The sequence below is a fragment of the Hyperolius riggenbachi genome, chromosome 1, assembly GCF_040937935.1.
Source record: "Hyperolius riggenbachi isolate aHypRig1 chromosome 1, aHypRig1.pri, whole genome shotgun sequence".
NCBI classification, from domain to species: Eukaryota; Metazoa; Chordata; class Amphibia; order Anura; family Hyperoliidae; genus Hyperolius; species Hyperolius riggenbachi.
This window is the reverse complement of record NC_090646.1, coordinates 217310010-217323385: the sequence shown is the minus strand read 5'-3', so window position 1 is coordinate 217323385 and position 13376 is coordinate 217310010. Positions and strand designations below refer to the sequence as shown.

Genomic DNA, 13376 nt, shown 5'->3' with positions numbered 1-13376 from the left:
ATGATGGCAGAGCACTGTGAGCCAGGCAGGAGCCGTTTTCATTGGCTTACATGGAATGGCAGGGTCAGGAGCCAATGAAAGCGGCTCCTGACCGGCGCACATCGCTCTGCCGTCATAGCGACGGCAGAGAGAGCAGCCTGCGGCGGGGACAGAGCGACGTGTCTGGCGGGAGTGACGGTAACTTGCGGCGATTCGTCGGGAAGCGGCGGTTTGCTGGACCAGCACCCTCTGGTCCTTAAGGGGGCAGAGGGTGCTGGTCCCGAAAGGGTTAATCAGCTCTGCTGAGACACTAATTACTGCACCTGTGAATGTTTGTGGTTTTCTGCAAAACATGTACTGTTGGTGGGCCTTGAGGACAGGGTTGGGGAACTCTACTATATTGTGTCTCAATCTGAAAATGTAGGCAAAGAGAAGAAAGTTTGATACCACAGCAGGGGAGCATCTGAATGCTCCAGACGTTTCACCTATCCTCCATGATCCCTCTACTGCCAGCTGGCACCTTCATCATCTGTGCAGCATCGCTACTTTCTGTGTACAAGCACGGCTACACTGCACAGGTACCATTCTGTACTACTGCGCAAATGTGGGCCGTATTTTGCGCCTGCGCAGTGTGGCTGAGCTCGTACACAGAGGGGAGCATGGCTACAAGCAATCATATACAGTAATGTCAAAGATTGCTTAGAGGGCCCTGCACAGCACAGGAGGTGAGCACAAAGATCGGGAACACTTCTGGCCTCTACAGCAAGTATGTAACTTTTTCACTGACTACAGGTACCTTTTTAGAATAAATCTACAGTGCCCTTGATAATTCAGTAACCATCTGCCAATCCTTGCAATGGTATGATGTAACTGACATCTATATGTTGGCAGACAGAGCAAAAGAGGATGTACGTGCCAAGTTATCCATGTTGATGTAGAGCACAAAATAAACTTATAGGGAACCTGAAGTGGGAGGAATATGGAAGCTGCCATCGTCATTCCTTTATAAATAATGCCAGCTAAGGACCCATTCACTCTAGATATCGCTAAACGCAAACACTGAGCGGTTTTCTGGTGTTTTTTTCCTAATGATTTCCCAGCGATTTTTCACTGTATAGAAAGCATTTTACCAGCGTTTGGCGTTTTGCAATGTCTAGTTTAACTTAGCCTGCAGAATCGCTCAAAAAACGCGGCAGGCATCGAGTTTGCGTTTCAGCAAATCGCAAATCGCTTAGATGAGAACACTTCCACATACTTTCATCGTACACACATTTTTCGAACCGCTAGCGATTTTCAGTGATGCTAAAATCGCTCTGAAAATGCACAAGTGCGAATGGGCCCTAAAGCTTTTGGCTTTAGTTGTTTTTGAGTCCCACACCTGCACAGCAAGCATGCAGAGTCAAAGCATCTGATCTGCATGCACTTTCATGCAGAGAGCAACATTGTGGGCCATTGATCTACCGCTGCTCCTCCCCTTCCCTGATTGACAGAAAAGTTCTGTCCAATCCAATTGATTTTTTACCCTTTTCTTCTTCCTAATCCTGCCAGCTGAAAACTGTTCTGATTATGACATGGTAAGATTTGCAGCTCTGCCCACTGCCCAGCCTTTCTTATGCCTCTCCTCATCCTGTCCCTTCTGATGAGTCATGCTGTCTACTCTCTGTGTGCACAGAGAGGTAGCTGCTTAGTGTGTCCAGTACTGTCCAAACCAGGCATGATTACACTGCACATATATGTATTAACAGATACAGAACATTATACAGACAAAAATAATATCTAGGGTATTACTATATTATAAAACTAATACTATACTGTATTACTGAACTAAGTAATACTATGGGCAGCACGGTGGCATAGTGGTTAGCTCTCTCGCCTTGCAGCGCTGGGTCCCTGGTTCGAATCCCAGTCAGGGCACTATCTGCAAAGAGTTTGTATGTTCTCTCCGTGTCTGCGTGGGTTTCCTCTGGGCACTCTGGTTTCCTCCCACATTCCAAAAACATACAGATAAGTTAATTGGCTCCCCCTAAAATTGGCCCTAGACTACAGTACTTACACTACATAATATAGACATATGGCAATGGTAGGGATTAGATTGTGAGCTCCTTTGAGGGACAGTTAGTGACAAGATATATATATATATATATATATATATATATATACACTGTACAGCGCTGCGTAATATGTTGGCGCTATATAAATACTAAATAATAATAAAAGTATGGGAAGAAAATATCCAGAATTATCTGGGAAGACTGCAGCCTATAGCTTTGAGAGCTTGTTGAAAAGCAAATGAAAAAATGTCTGGGATCTCAACCAAGTACTTTACAAGCAATTTATTTATTTTACATCACGTATAGGTAACAAAGAGAGAGAGTAACATGGGGAAGCTAAACCTTGCATAATACCTCAATACACAACAACAAAGAAACCTGGGAGCTAGGTCATTTCCATAAGCAATGTCATCCCACACTAAACTGGCAAAGTGCATCACAGGCAATATATTTACAATATGTTTCAGCATTCACAGGCAGCTGCTTCATGTGAAAGTTGTAGTAACTGCTTTTTGCAGGTGATTACTAATAGTTGCAAATCTGTGATTAATAAGACCTTCCCCTGAAGAAGTCCACTCTGACTGGCGAAACATGTCTTGAATACAGTCTGTATTATTATTTCTAGAGTCCTTCATTCTTAAAGGAAGTGTCACCCTCCTATGCCTTACATGTTATAATGTTGTGTCAGTCCACTCTGCACCTTACTTTTCTGCTAGTGATACATTGTTTGAATAATCGAGCTTCCTTATATGTAGAAACAAACTCTGCAACTAAATACTACACAGGTCTTAGAAATCATTTGTGCCATTTACAGTGGACCTGAACTCTTGCACAGGACAGAAGGGAAGCGTAGAGAAATGCACTCTGTATGTATTCAGAGAGTTAAGCCTCTCAAATCCCCCCTCATCTGTGACTAATCACTAAGTTGTAATTTGATCTCAGCTGAGTCAGCTGGCTGCAATGGCGGAGCAGCTAATTGGTAAACGCAGGATGTTAACAATATGTCTGCTTCCATGAAAATAGGAAGTAGTCAAACTGCAGATTTATTGCAGGATTTGTATCAACTGTAACAAAGAAATGTTTCTCTTTAAGGGTTAGTATGTTGTTGCTTATTTTTTAAAGCAGAAAGGAGGTTCTGAATTTGGGTCCACTTTAATGTGGAACTGTACTCTTGCACAGCACATTATGAAACACATTTATTCCACATATGGTTGCTGAAGAAATCCCCAGCTCTGTGTTCTGTGTTTGTTTAGCCAGATCAAAGTGTCTAATTCGTTCTTATCAGCAACTGTGAATACACTGCAGACTCACTGCCTAGGCAGCTCTCCCCATACAGTAAAAATTGAGGCTTAACTGCCTAACGACCGCTCAATGCCAATCGGTTTGTGAGCAGAGTGGCAGCCCCAAGACCACTCCACGCCAATTGGCATGAAGTGCTAGGGGTGGAGATTGCAGGAGATTGCGCACGCCGATGATCTGCTCCGTCATCAGCCTCCCAGCGGCGATCGCTGTCTAATAACACAGTACATCGCTGCGATCTAAGGCAGCGCTGTACTGAGGACAGGCATGTGACACGGCTGTCCCCCTGGGTGGCAGAAAAGTGATCCGCTGTCATAGGCTGAAGCCTTTGACAGCCGATCACACTGATTGGCTGGCAGGGGGAGAGAGGGTTAAAAACAAATAGAAGAAATGTATTGAAAAATAAACACATAAATATAAAAAAATAAAAAATAAACATTGGGGGAGCAATCAAAGCCCACCAATAGAAGGTGGGCAGAAAAGGGGGGGGGGGAGATCACTTGTGTGCTGAGTTGTACGGCCCTGCAGCGAGCCCTTAAAGCGGTATTGTCATCATAAAAATCAAATTTCAACAGCAACTGGTCTGAGTGTATTAAGTGATAAAGATGCTAATCCTGCATTCAAAACTTGCAAAACTTTTCTGCTGTTATGGTTTGTAGTTATCACATACTTTAGGAGCACTGGCCCTAGTGCCAAACAGTGCCAAAGAGTTGAATGCTGGGAGTTATTTTTATCTATAATATATTCCTCCTCTTCCATGTATTTCTCTGCCTAGCTCCTTATCAGAAAAACCCTCTGATTACTTGTGTTTACAAGCAAGGCTGAGGTGACTTGTGATTGGATGTGTAAATAAAAAAAACAGTGCAGTTGTTAGTATACACCTCAGTGGTAGTGTCTGAAGACTCTGGGAGGAGGGCAGCTAATGCATACACAATGAGCAAGAGAAGGAAGGGGGAGAAAACAAGAGTCAGGGAGGATATGATGACAGCATTAGCTTGGCAAGAGGGCCACTGCCTAGAATAGGATTTTCTGCTTTTCCTTTATAAAATTCACAGGAATCATTACGTGGATAGCACAATACATCTGTTATGTAAGTAGAAATAGTATTTATCTACTTATATATGTGTTTTTTTATTTCTAGGTTAGCATGGGTGTCGCTTGTTCTTTAAAGCAAACCCAAACCAAAAATTTTCATAATTCAAAATATTTAGTTGCACCACTCTGACACATACAAAGATAAATAAACACTCCTTGAAGCCTATGAGCATTTCAGTGCATGCTTTTCACCCTTCTCTTTTCATAACCAGGGTTATACAGGTGGCAGACATTATTTCTGAGAGCTTGGTAGGAGGTTTTAGATCATGGGTGTGATTGTAATCAGCTACCCTCCCTCACAGGGGCGTCATATATGTAAAATCTCACACAAGCTGAGATCACCTCCACTGTGACATCATCAGTAGCAGCCTGTGTTTTGTTTTTGGTTTTTATCTCCTCCACCAGTCTGCCAGATTCTGTCCCGGCAATATGAAAGGAAGGGAGGGGTTCCTCCAATAAATGTAAAATATTTTATATTTGTCATCATGCAGCTAAAAAAAGTCTGCTATTTGTTATCATAATTTAGAAAATAGATTTTATTTCTGAAATCTTGGATTTTTAATTTGGGTCCACTTTAAAGCTGTAGTGGCCTATTTTGTAAAAAATGGCCTGGTCACTAGGGGGTTTAAGACGACGGTCTTTAAGAGGTTAAACTGTTAAGTGCCCCAAGCAAAGGGAAACAAAATTGTAAACTTTAGGTGTTTTTAGGCTTTCTATAAATTGTAATGATGACAATTATTGTCCATGAAGGTTATCATGCTGTGGCCGATGTTTTAAAGCAGGGGGAGGAAACCCTGAGTTAAGTTCCACTTTAAAGATCGTTATGGCTCTTAATGATTGTGAATTTGAAATAAGAAGCCACAGTATGAAATGCATTGGGGTGTTCAAGTGCTGATAGACAGTGTACAGAGATATGAGGGTCATCACAGAGCTTGCTGTTTTATATGAAATCCACTGTAGCGTTTTTATAAATGGTAGTAAACAGTAAACATGGGTCCCCTGTGCTAAGATGACAGCAGAAACGGTGAGGCACATTACACAGGGTCATGCCAGGACTGCCCATGCATGTGCACTCTGCTTAATTAGTTAAATATTCTACTGCAAATAATCCAATTACTTCAACTGCCTGTGTGGCTGGTGCATAGGAGCCCCACAGGATATTGGGGAATTCCTGTGAGGTGAATTTGGGGTGCTGGCATACAGGATGATGGGAACTATTATCTTTACTGCTGAACCCTAATGAGGAAGCTGATGTGTAGAAGGAATGGGCCACAAGACTGGGTCCATCGGTGCTGGTAGTCCCATAGAAAGACATTAGGACCGAACTGAGAGATGTCATGTGACGGGGAACACAGGTAACATTATCCTTGTAATCATATTGTTGCTGCCTCCAAGTACCCGATGCACATAGACTGGCCAGGTGGCACCATGGCAGCTACAGTAACCATCACAAGCATCAATACTGTGCTTTGAACCATTATACAAAATATTAATGCTAACAAAGGTATATGAGTATACCCTGGCAATAAACGTTCAACAGAAGAAGACAGTAAGTGAGAGGAATATGGAGGCTAGCATATTTCCTTTTAAACAATGCTTATTGCCTGGCTGTCCTACTGATCCTTTGCTTCTAAAGTTTTTAGCCATAGCCATCTTTGGATTAGCCCATTTCCTCATGGGGGGGTTCTCAGAGTTTTGTTTATTTTCAAAAGCACTTAGTGAATGGCAGTTGCTCTGTCCAACTGCCAAAAAACTGTACAGTGAGCACGGGGGCTGGCCAGCACCTTTGTATAAATCCTTTTCAGGAAATGTCTTCATAAAAATATTATTAAATTATATTATAATATTTACTCTGGAAGAAACATGCTTCTTATTGGTTTATGTTTACATGTACTTTAAATTTTACAATTTTTCGCAACAATGGTCCTTTAAGGCTGCTTACACACCAAGACGTTACAGGCGCACGTTAGTGCGCCTGTAACGCTCCCCCAACGCACAGCAATGTAACACAAGTGGGCTGTTCACACAGCCCACGTTGCGTTACATGTAACGCTGCACGTTCTGTGCAAAGTGCAGCATGCTACGGCGTTGGAGCGGCTATAGCCGCGTTAGACTGTTTGCACATGCGCAGTGGGGGGCGGAGAGGAGGCGGGGAGAGCCAGCTACAGTAGCCGCGCACATGGCTACTTAATATTCACTGCACTGGCGGGCGCTGATTGGCCGGCGGGACCACGTGATGCGGAGTGTCTCGCTCCACATCACGTGGTCCCGCTGGCCAATCAGCGCCACTCTGGGAGACATTATAGGAATCGAGCCGCCTAACGCGGCTCACTCTACCGTCGGCTCTTGCAGCACCATACGTTGTGTTAGGTGCACGTTATGCGACCTTAACGTGGCACCTAACGCAACGTCTTGGTGTGCAAGAAGCCTAAATGTATAGTCAGTCCCCTGGCTGTCATTCTCATATATGTGTATCTCACAACTTCTTTACCTAGACTGTGTTCACAGTATGCCAGAGCAGAAATATATATCTATATTTAGTGGAGGTGCTGAACACCTGGCAAAGTCCATTGCAGGCTGTGCTGCCCTCCCCAATGTGCAATCTAATAAACAGCAAATAAATCAGCACTGCAGCTGGATTTTATTGCAACAGACTTGGTAAGACCATATCTTAACTGTGAACCAGGCCATTGTAAATCATTGCATATCACTACCTGTATATTTTAAGTCAGCTGCCTGGTCCATCAAAATGCCAGGCAGCAGAAATAGTGTGATCTGTCCCTTATGGTCCTTTTACACTACATAAGTTGCTCTCAGTTATAACTAAAAGAAAACTGATTTACAAAGTAATGTCCATGTTTTCTTACGAAAACTTTTTCACAATGCACTGCTATGGAAAGTTAAAACGCATTTGTTTTTCAGCATATAGTGTAAAAGACCTGAGTGAGCCACACAAGCTGGGAATTCTGAACTGTACTGGCTGCATGGTTATCTAAGTCAATAACTCTCAAAGCAGTGAAGCCATTTGACCATCACGATAGTAAGTGAATGGAAGGAAATTAAGCTAAAAATGGAAAGTTCAGTTATCCCAATGTTAGGCTTTTTTTAGGAAAACAGTCCATACCTCTGGGAGCTGCCAATCATCGTACACACAGCTTGCACACTTCCAATTTTGATTAGCCAGTGACTGGCAAATTTTATCACTTCCATGCAGTATTAGGGCTAACAGATTTCAAATACTATGAACAGATTGTGTAGGTCAGCACTCATAATACATAGAAGTGGTAAAATTAGCCAATGGGGATGGGGGGGAAGGGGGGCGCTTAAGTGGCATGTGGGAGGGCCTTGCGACATTTCTAGGTGAGAGGTAAGGTAGGTATCACAATCCCAACACAATAGTAAAATTGCCATGTGCTCCCTGTGCAACATTATAGTACTTTACTGAACACGCACGCACACACACGTTTTTACTGATGTACTCTCCTTACACCAGATTTCTTTCTACTGTGAGTATTTACTAGAGATTGTACACACCATGCAATTTTCACTTCAGATCCTATTCAAGCAAGCGATCGAATTGATACTCAGATCTGACATTGTTCCGATATAGAAGAAAGCTAGCATACACTCGTATGTAATTGTTTCAAATTCTGATGAGATTTCTGATCATTTTTCCAATTGGTTATTGATTGAAAATCAATCAAAAGGATATTTGCATGGAACGATAGCCAGTATTTTGATCAATATTTTCCAGCATGTCTGATCTGCCTCAGATTGAAAAACCGATTGATTCTAAACTTGAGATCAATTGCTGGCAATCAGTAGGCTGTATATTTTTGTTGCCCAATCAAATCATTTACTTCATCAGAAATAGCATCTGAAGTGAAAATTGTATGAGTTGTACCAGGCTTACTACTGTAGTTTTCATCTACGTTAATCTTTTTGCATGAACATAAAACACTGTGCTTATTTGAATTCCAATATGTAAGTACATTATGCAAATACAATATGCAAATACAGGGTCAGATGGTAAGGCTGTTTTCCTTTCATGTAGGGTTTGAACCTCTGACCAGGGTTCGAATCCCGGCTCAAGGCAGTACATAAAACAATAAGGAGTCTTTGGGCAAGGCTTCCCTTTGATCCTGGCCGTCTGTGGAATTAAGTAGCTGCAGCTCTGGTGCTTTCAGTCCACCAGGAGAAAATTGCAATAGCAATATACTGTGTCTTGTCTAATATACTGCGCTATATTAAAGTACCCGTTTCTGCAGAGTTTGACATTTATGTTACTTCTGTCATTTTGGACACATGGTAGCCCTAAAACAGCGCTGTTATTATTTATTGTATTTGTATTTATAAAGTGCCAACATGTTACGCAGCACTGTTTATTAGAAGAGTAGACCAAGAGAGATCTTTTGCCATGAAGTTGTATTCAATCTACAATATTAATCTTCTCCTTTAGTAACTCCTATCCAGTTTTTGAAACTCTTTGACCAATGTTATGAAACTCCAATATGCACTGTTAGTTGTCCTTTTACACATAACAATTCTTGTACAGTGTGAATGTCCATTAGTGTGGTGCTGTCTGAGTGACGCTGCATTGCTTTTGCTCTGCAGTCTCATGTTTCTCATGGATAGGAGTGACTGATCTATGAAATTCAATATAGGACTTTTTCCATATGTTTAGAGGCAGCTAGGAGTCTGGCACAGATGGTTTCAGAGAAGCAGGTGGTTCAGAAGGCTGTTGTACTTGCGGTAGTCAATAATTAATCTGATCTTGACTGAGCAATCTCTCTAGACAATCTGATCTTTCAGCGTTCGTGCTACGCAGACATGCAAAATGATCCCTGCATGTTTTCGCTTTTGCAGATGTGTAACCGAACAGAAGCTTTTTCAGGACAATTTAAAAACCATTAGCTGGCTCTAGCAAAACCTGTCACTGCCTGGGGACCTGGCGAAGCATTGATTCCAGTCACACACCACTGCCCCAAACGACATTTCATAAGAGTCGCACACGGCCACCAAAGTGACTTCTCTGCACTCAAATATCAGTCCTGAAAATCATTAGCAACACCAGTGGCGTAGCTAAGCAGCTATGGGCCCCAGTGTAAGTTTTACATTGTGCCCCTCCAAGCAGTCTATACATAGCAACTGACCTGTCAAGGACAACCACAGTATCAGAGGTGCAGGAAGGGGAAGGGGAACAGCTTGTTAATGGTTACCACTATTCAAAGCATCTACAGAAGTGATTATTACAAGCACAGGACCAATGAAGAGGTTGACGGAAGACCCCGGTGCGATCGTAACCTTTGCATCCCCTATTGCTATGCCTCTGAGCAACACATTGGAACACATTACCAGCTGAAAAAAGTTCTACTGGGCAATGAGTGCTTTGCAACAACTGACAAAAAAGTACACCAACCGCTACTTAAAACAGAATATATTCACAAGTTTAAATTACACCACAGGCCCAAAAATCATACATTTAATATACTGTACAACTAATAATGCTCATTTAAAGACATCAGGCAGAGAAAAGTCAATCATTCCTTTACATAAAAACTGAAAATATGTTATAATGAGTAATAAAAGGCTGGCTATTTATGTAGTGACTTTTCCAACATATTCTATCACTTTGATGAAATCTACCAGTGATCTGTTGCCCCCAATATGTCTGATCCACTTTTGATAGATTTGGGACAGTTTCTGTATGGAAAGGATGATGGGGCATGTTGTTGGGAGATCTCCCTGGAGCAGGTGGGGGAAGGGATAGCAGTGATCACCAACTACATATCGCTGTAATACATCAAGCACTACACCAGTAGTGTGATCAGTTGTGCGCTAAATTGGTGCTGACAGCCAAATGAGATAATATGGACAAGGTTGTAGAATTTGAAAGCTACTAGTAGTTGGAATTTTTGCTTGGGGATAATAAATCACTTGCGATACTGCGCCATTATCAATTTATGTATGACTGGCATGATTAGTAGGTTTGTATTTTTATTGTTAAAATGCTTTAAAAAGTAATGGCCATCTGGTGGATCTCTAACAAGCTAGAAGCAGTACAAGTTCTCTTTGAACATCAACATGCCTCCACCAATTAATCTGTTACATATTTGTTGCATAGTTACAAGGCAAAACTTGGCAGCGTAGTTCGTAAAGTTGTTAATCAGAGTTCCAATGAAATCTCTGTGACAATCAAAAGGTGTCTTTGATGCTAGCCATGCACACGTGTTATTTATATTATTGCGGCTCCTGGATCAGACCCTTCTCCAGCGATCTCCCCCATCCTGGCTGCGGAAAGGAGAGCTACTCTTGTTTGTTACTCTGAAACAAGGCATATCCCAGCTCTCCTTCCTCTCCTTATTAGGACACAATAACCCACTCTTCACTGTAACAAGACTCTGATCACTGCAACTCTGTGGGATCTGGTTATTTAGCTGCAACAATATAGGAAACTTATCTATTTATTATCTATCATCTATGTCTATTAATCTATCTATCTAGTGCCTGACTATATCTGTCTAGTTTGACATCTGTCCAACAGCAGGCAGTGAGACTGAGGACCAGCCTGACAGAGAAGAAAGTGCAGGCAGAGTGAAAGTGACAATAGCCCCAGAAGAAAGTTCCATAAAGCTGCAGCAGCATAGTAGCGATCATCCTTTGTGCTACTTGCAGATGCTGGTCTTTGTACTCACAGTTTGGCAGCACTTACTGTAGGGAGCAGCGCACATGCGCCGAGCTGTTGCTGGAGGTGCCTGTGGTGGGGACAGCTGCAGAGGGGTCCTCAGTCCGGGCCCCGGGGCTATCCCCCAGCTCAGGGCTGGGAGACACTGGCAGAGCAGCAGGAGTACTCACTGAGGCTTCATGGACAGCTTTCCCCTGCAACATATTCCCAAGGCAGGCGCCAGGCAGAGGAAAGTGGGGTGAAGTACAGGAAGGAGGGAGGTCAGGCTGCATTCACTGATAAATGATGATGTGTTTGGGGAAAGGCTGAGCTCATGCGAGGCTTCCCACAACTTCCTAGAAGCGTCCGTGTGATTGTCCTCTGGATCCACCCCAGCAGACGGAAGTAAGAGGAGCATTCTCCACTCAAGTCAGCTCAGCAGCACTGACCCACAGCCAGGACTAGGGTACCACACCAGGATGGGCGTGCTTCACACTTGTTATCCTTACATGCAACCTCTGTCATTGTGCAATCTGCATGTTCCTGCACAGTGCAGCCACAGACACACATCTATCTATGCATCCATCTATCTTTCCATCATCTGTCTCTCATCTATCATTCTCACCTGCTGGATCATGTCTGTAGCACCCACATCTCTGCGCAGTACAAGCCCCGCGTGCTGTGCGCCCCCCAATATAGAGGAGAGACCCCAGAGAACCTTGCAGGGACTGCCCTCCGCATCACTCAGCACCGGGTGTCTCTGGTCGACTGCAGCATTCACTAATCACTGACAATGTGCAGGAGGTAGCCTGGTAGGTGTCACCCCGGTGCCATGGCCATGTGCCCATCTATCCATCCTGTTACATAACAAAAGTAAAAGTCCCTGCTGTCAGATGATGCCAGTCCCCGCTGCATCTCCCAGCCCCTGCCTTACCTCGTGGCTTTCCTTACAAAGTAGGAGTGAGTGAAGTCCCAGTGGTCGTCCAGCCAGGACTCTATGCCCTCATAGTCCTGGGGTTGCGGGCTGCAGCTGCCCTCCATGGTGTGTGGCTGATCCATGTAGAGGAGGAGGAGGTGGGAGGAGAAGGAGGGCGCACAACTCACTACAAGCAACTGTCTCCAGAGCAGAGTCTGCCTTATTGCGCTCTGATGGTCCTGAACTAGTAGTAATGCATGCCGTAATGAATGAGTTTCCTGTGAGAAGCTAAAGGGAGAAAGACCCTTGAGGGGTTTCCAGCATGGGATTGGGTGACAGGCGGCGGCAGCCTGCTAGTAATGAGCCAGCTGTCCTCATGAGAGTTTATCTAGCACTTCCTCCTCATTTTACTACTGTTTTCTCCGTACCTTCCATGGTGGTGCTGATGTGTGCTACACAGGCACCTTCAGGTGAGGGATTTCAGGTTCTAAATTGCCCCACTACTGCCCACTGCTGGATACACAAAGACACTACTTGAGTCAGCTACATAATACTGCTGTAATCCAAGCTGATTGCTGTAATCCAAGCTGATTGATTGATTGATTGATTGATTGATTGATTGATTGATTGATTGATTTTATTTAACGTTTCACTTACCTGGAGCTTCTACCAGCCCCCTGCAGCCGCCCTGTGCCCGCGTCGTCCTGGAACGATGCTCCGGTCCCCCACCACAACTAGGTTTTGTACGCGTCCTCAGGGCCGATTCTCTCATGAAGCGAGGTGAAACATTTGCATCAGGCACAGAGATTACAGGGGCAGCATGTTTGTACTGTGTGTTTACACTAACAGCATGCAGTCAGATTAGGAGGAGAAGGGAGAGGAGAGTGAGGTGAAGAGGTTATCATTGGGAAAAAGCACTCACAAATTTGCCTCATGCAGCAAAAAGTCTAGAACCTGCATTGTGCATCCTTGCTCTCGCTCACGTTGCCGTTCTGTGCATGATACCTCTTCCTGTGCATGCGCAGGACGGCGACGACGACGTGAGCAAGGACGTACGTGACCCAGAACGATGCTCCAGTCCACCGCCGCAACTGGCAACACTGCGTCAGCGCAGCCCTGGCCACGTGCGTCCTGGCTCACGTCGTCATCCTAAGATTTCTCTTCCTGTGCATGTGCAGGAAGGCGACGGCTGACCAGTCACTGAAAACTAAACTTAGCCGTGGCATGGGTCTGGAGGATTGTTCCAGGGCGGCATGGGCACAGGACGGTTGCAGGCGGCTGGTAGAAGCACTAGGAAAGTGAAACTTTTTTTTTCACTTTGGTTTTGGTGTCCTTTAAAGAGAACCCGAGGTGGCATTCCATTACGTTAGTG

General features: G+C 44.0%; 1 protein-coding gene across 6 annotated transcripts in view; it reads right to left on the bottom strand.

Moving 5' to 3' along the window:
* The window catches only part of PDE5A (phosphodiesterase 5A), a 236196-nt gene that overhangs the window by 166492 nt on the left and 56328 nt on the right, over window positions 1-13376 (bottom strand). The window contains exon 1 of one of the 6 annotated variants that reach the window (XM_068280429.1): window positions 12023-12141. The exons of 1 other annotated variant lie outside the window; for it this stretch is intronic. In XM_068280429.1, the coding sequence (XP_068136530.1) occupies window positions 12023-12129 (107 nt within the window). In that variant the 5' untranslated portion in view covers window positions 12130-12141. Of the gene's footprint in view, window positions 1-11136; window positions 11310-11713; window positions 11839-12022; window positions 12142-13376 lie in introns of those variants that run through there. 4 more of the 6 variants (XM_068280420.1, XM_068280474.1, XM_068280413.1 and 1 more) reach the window with 4 other exon arrangements.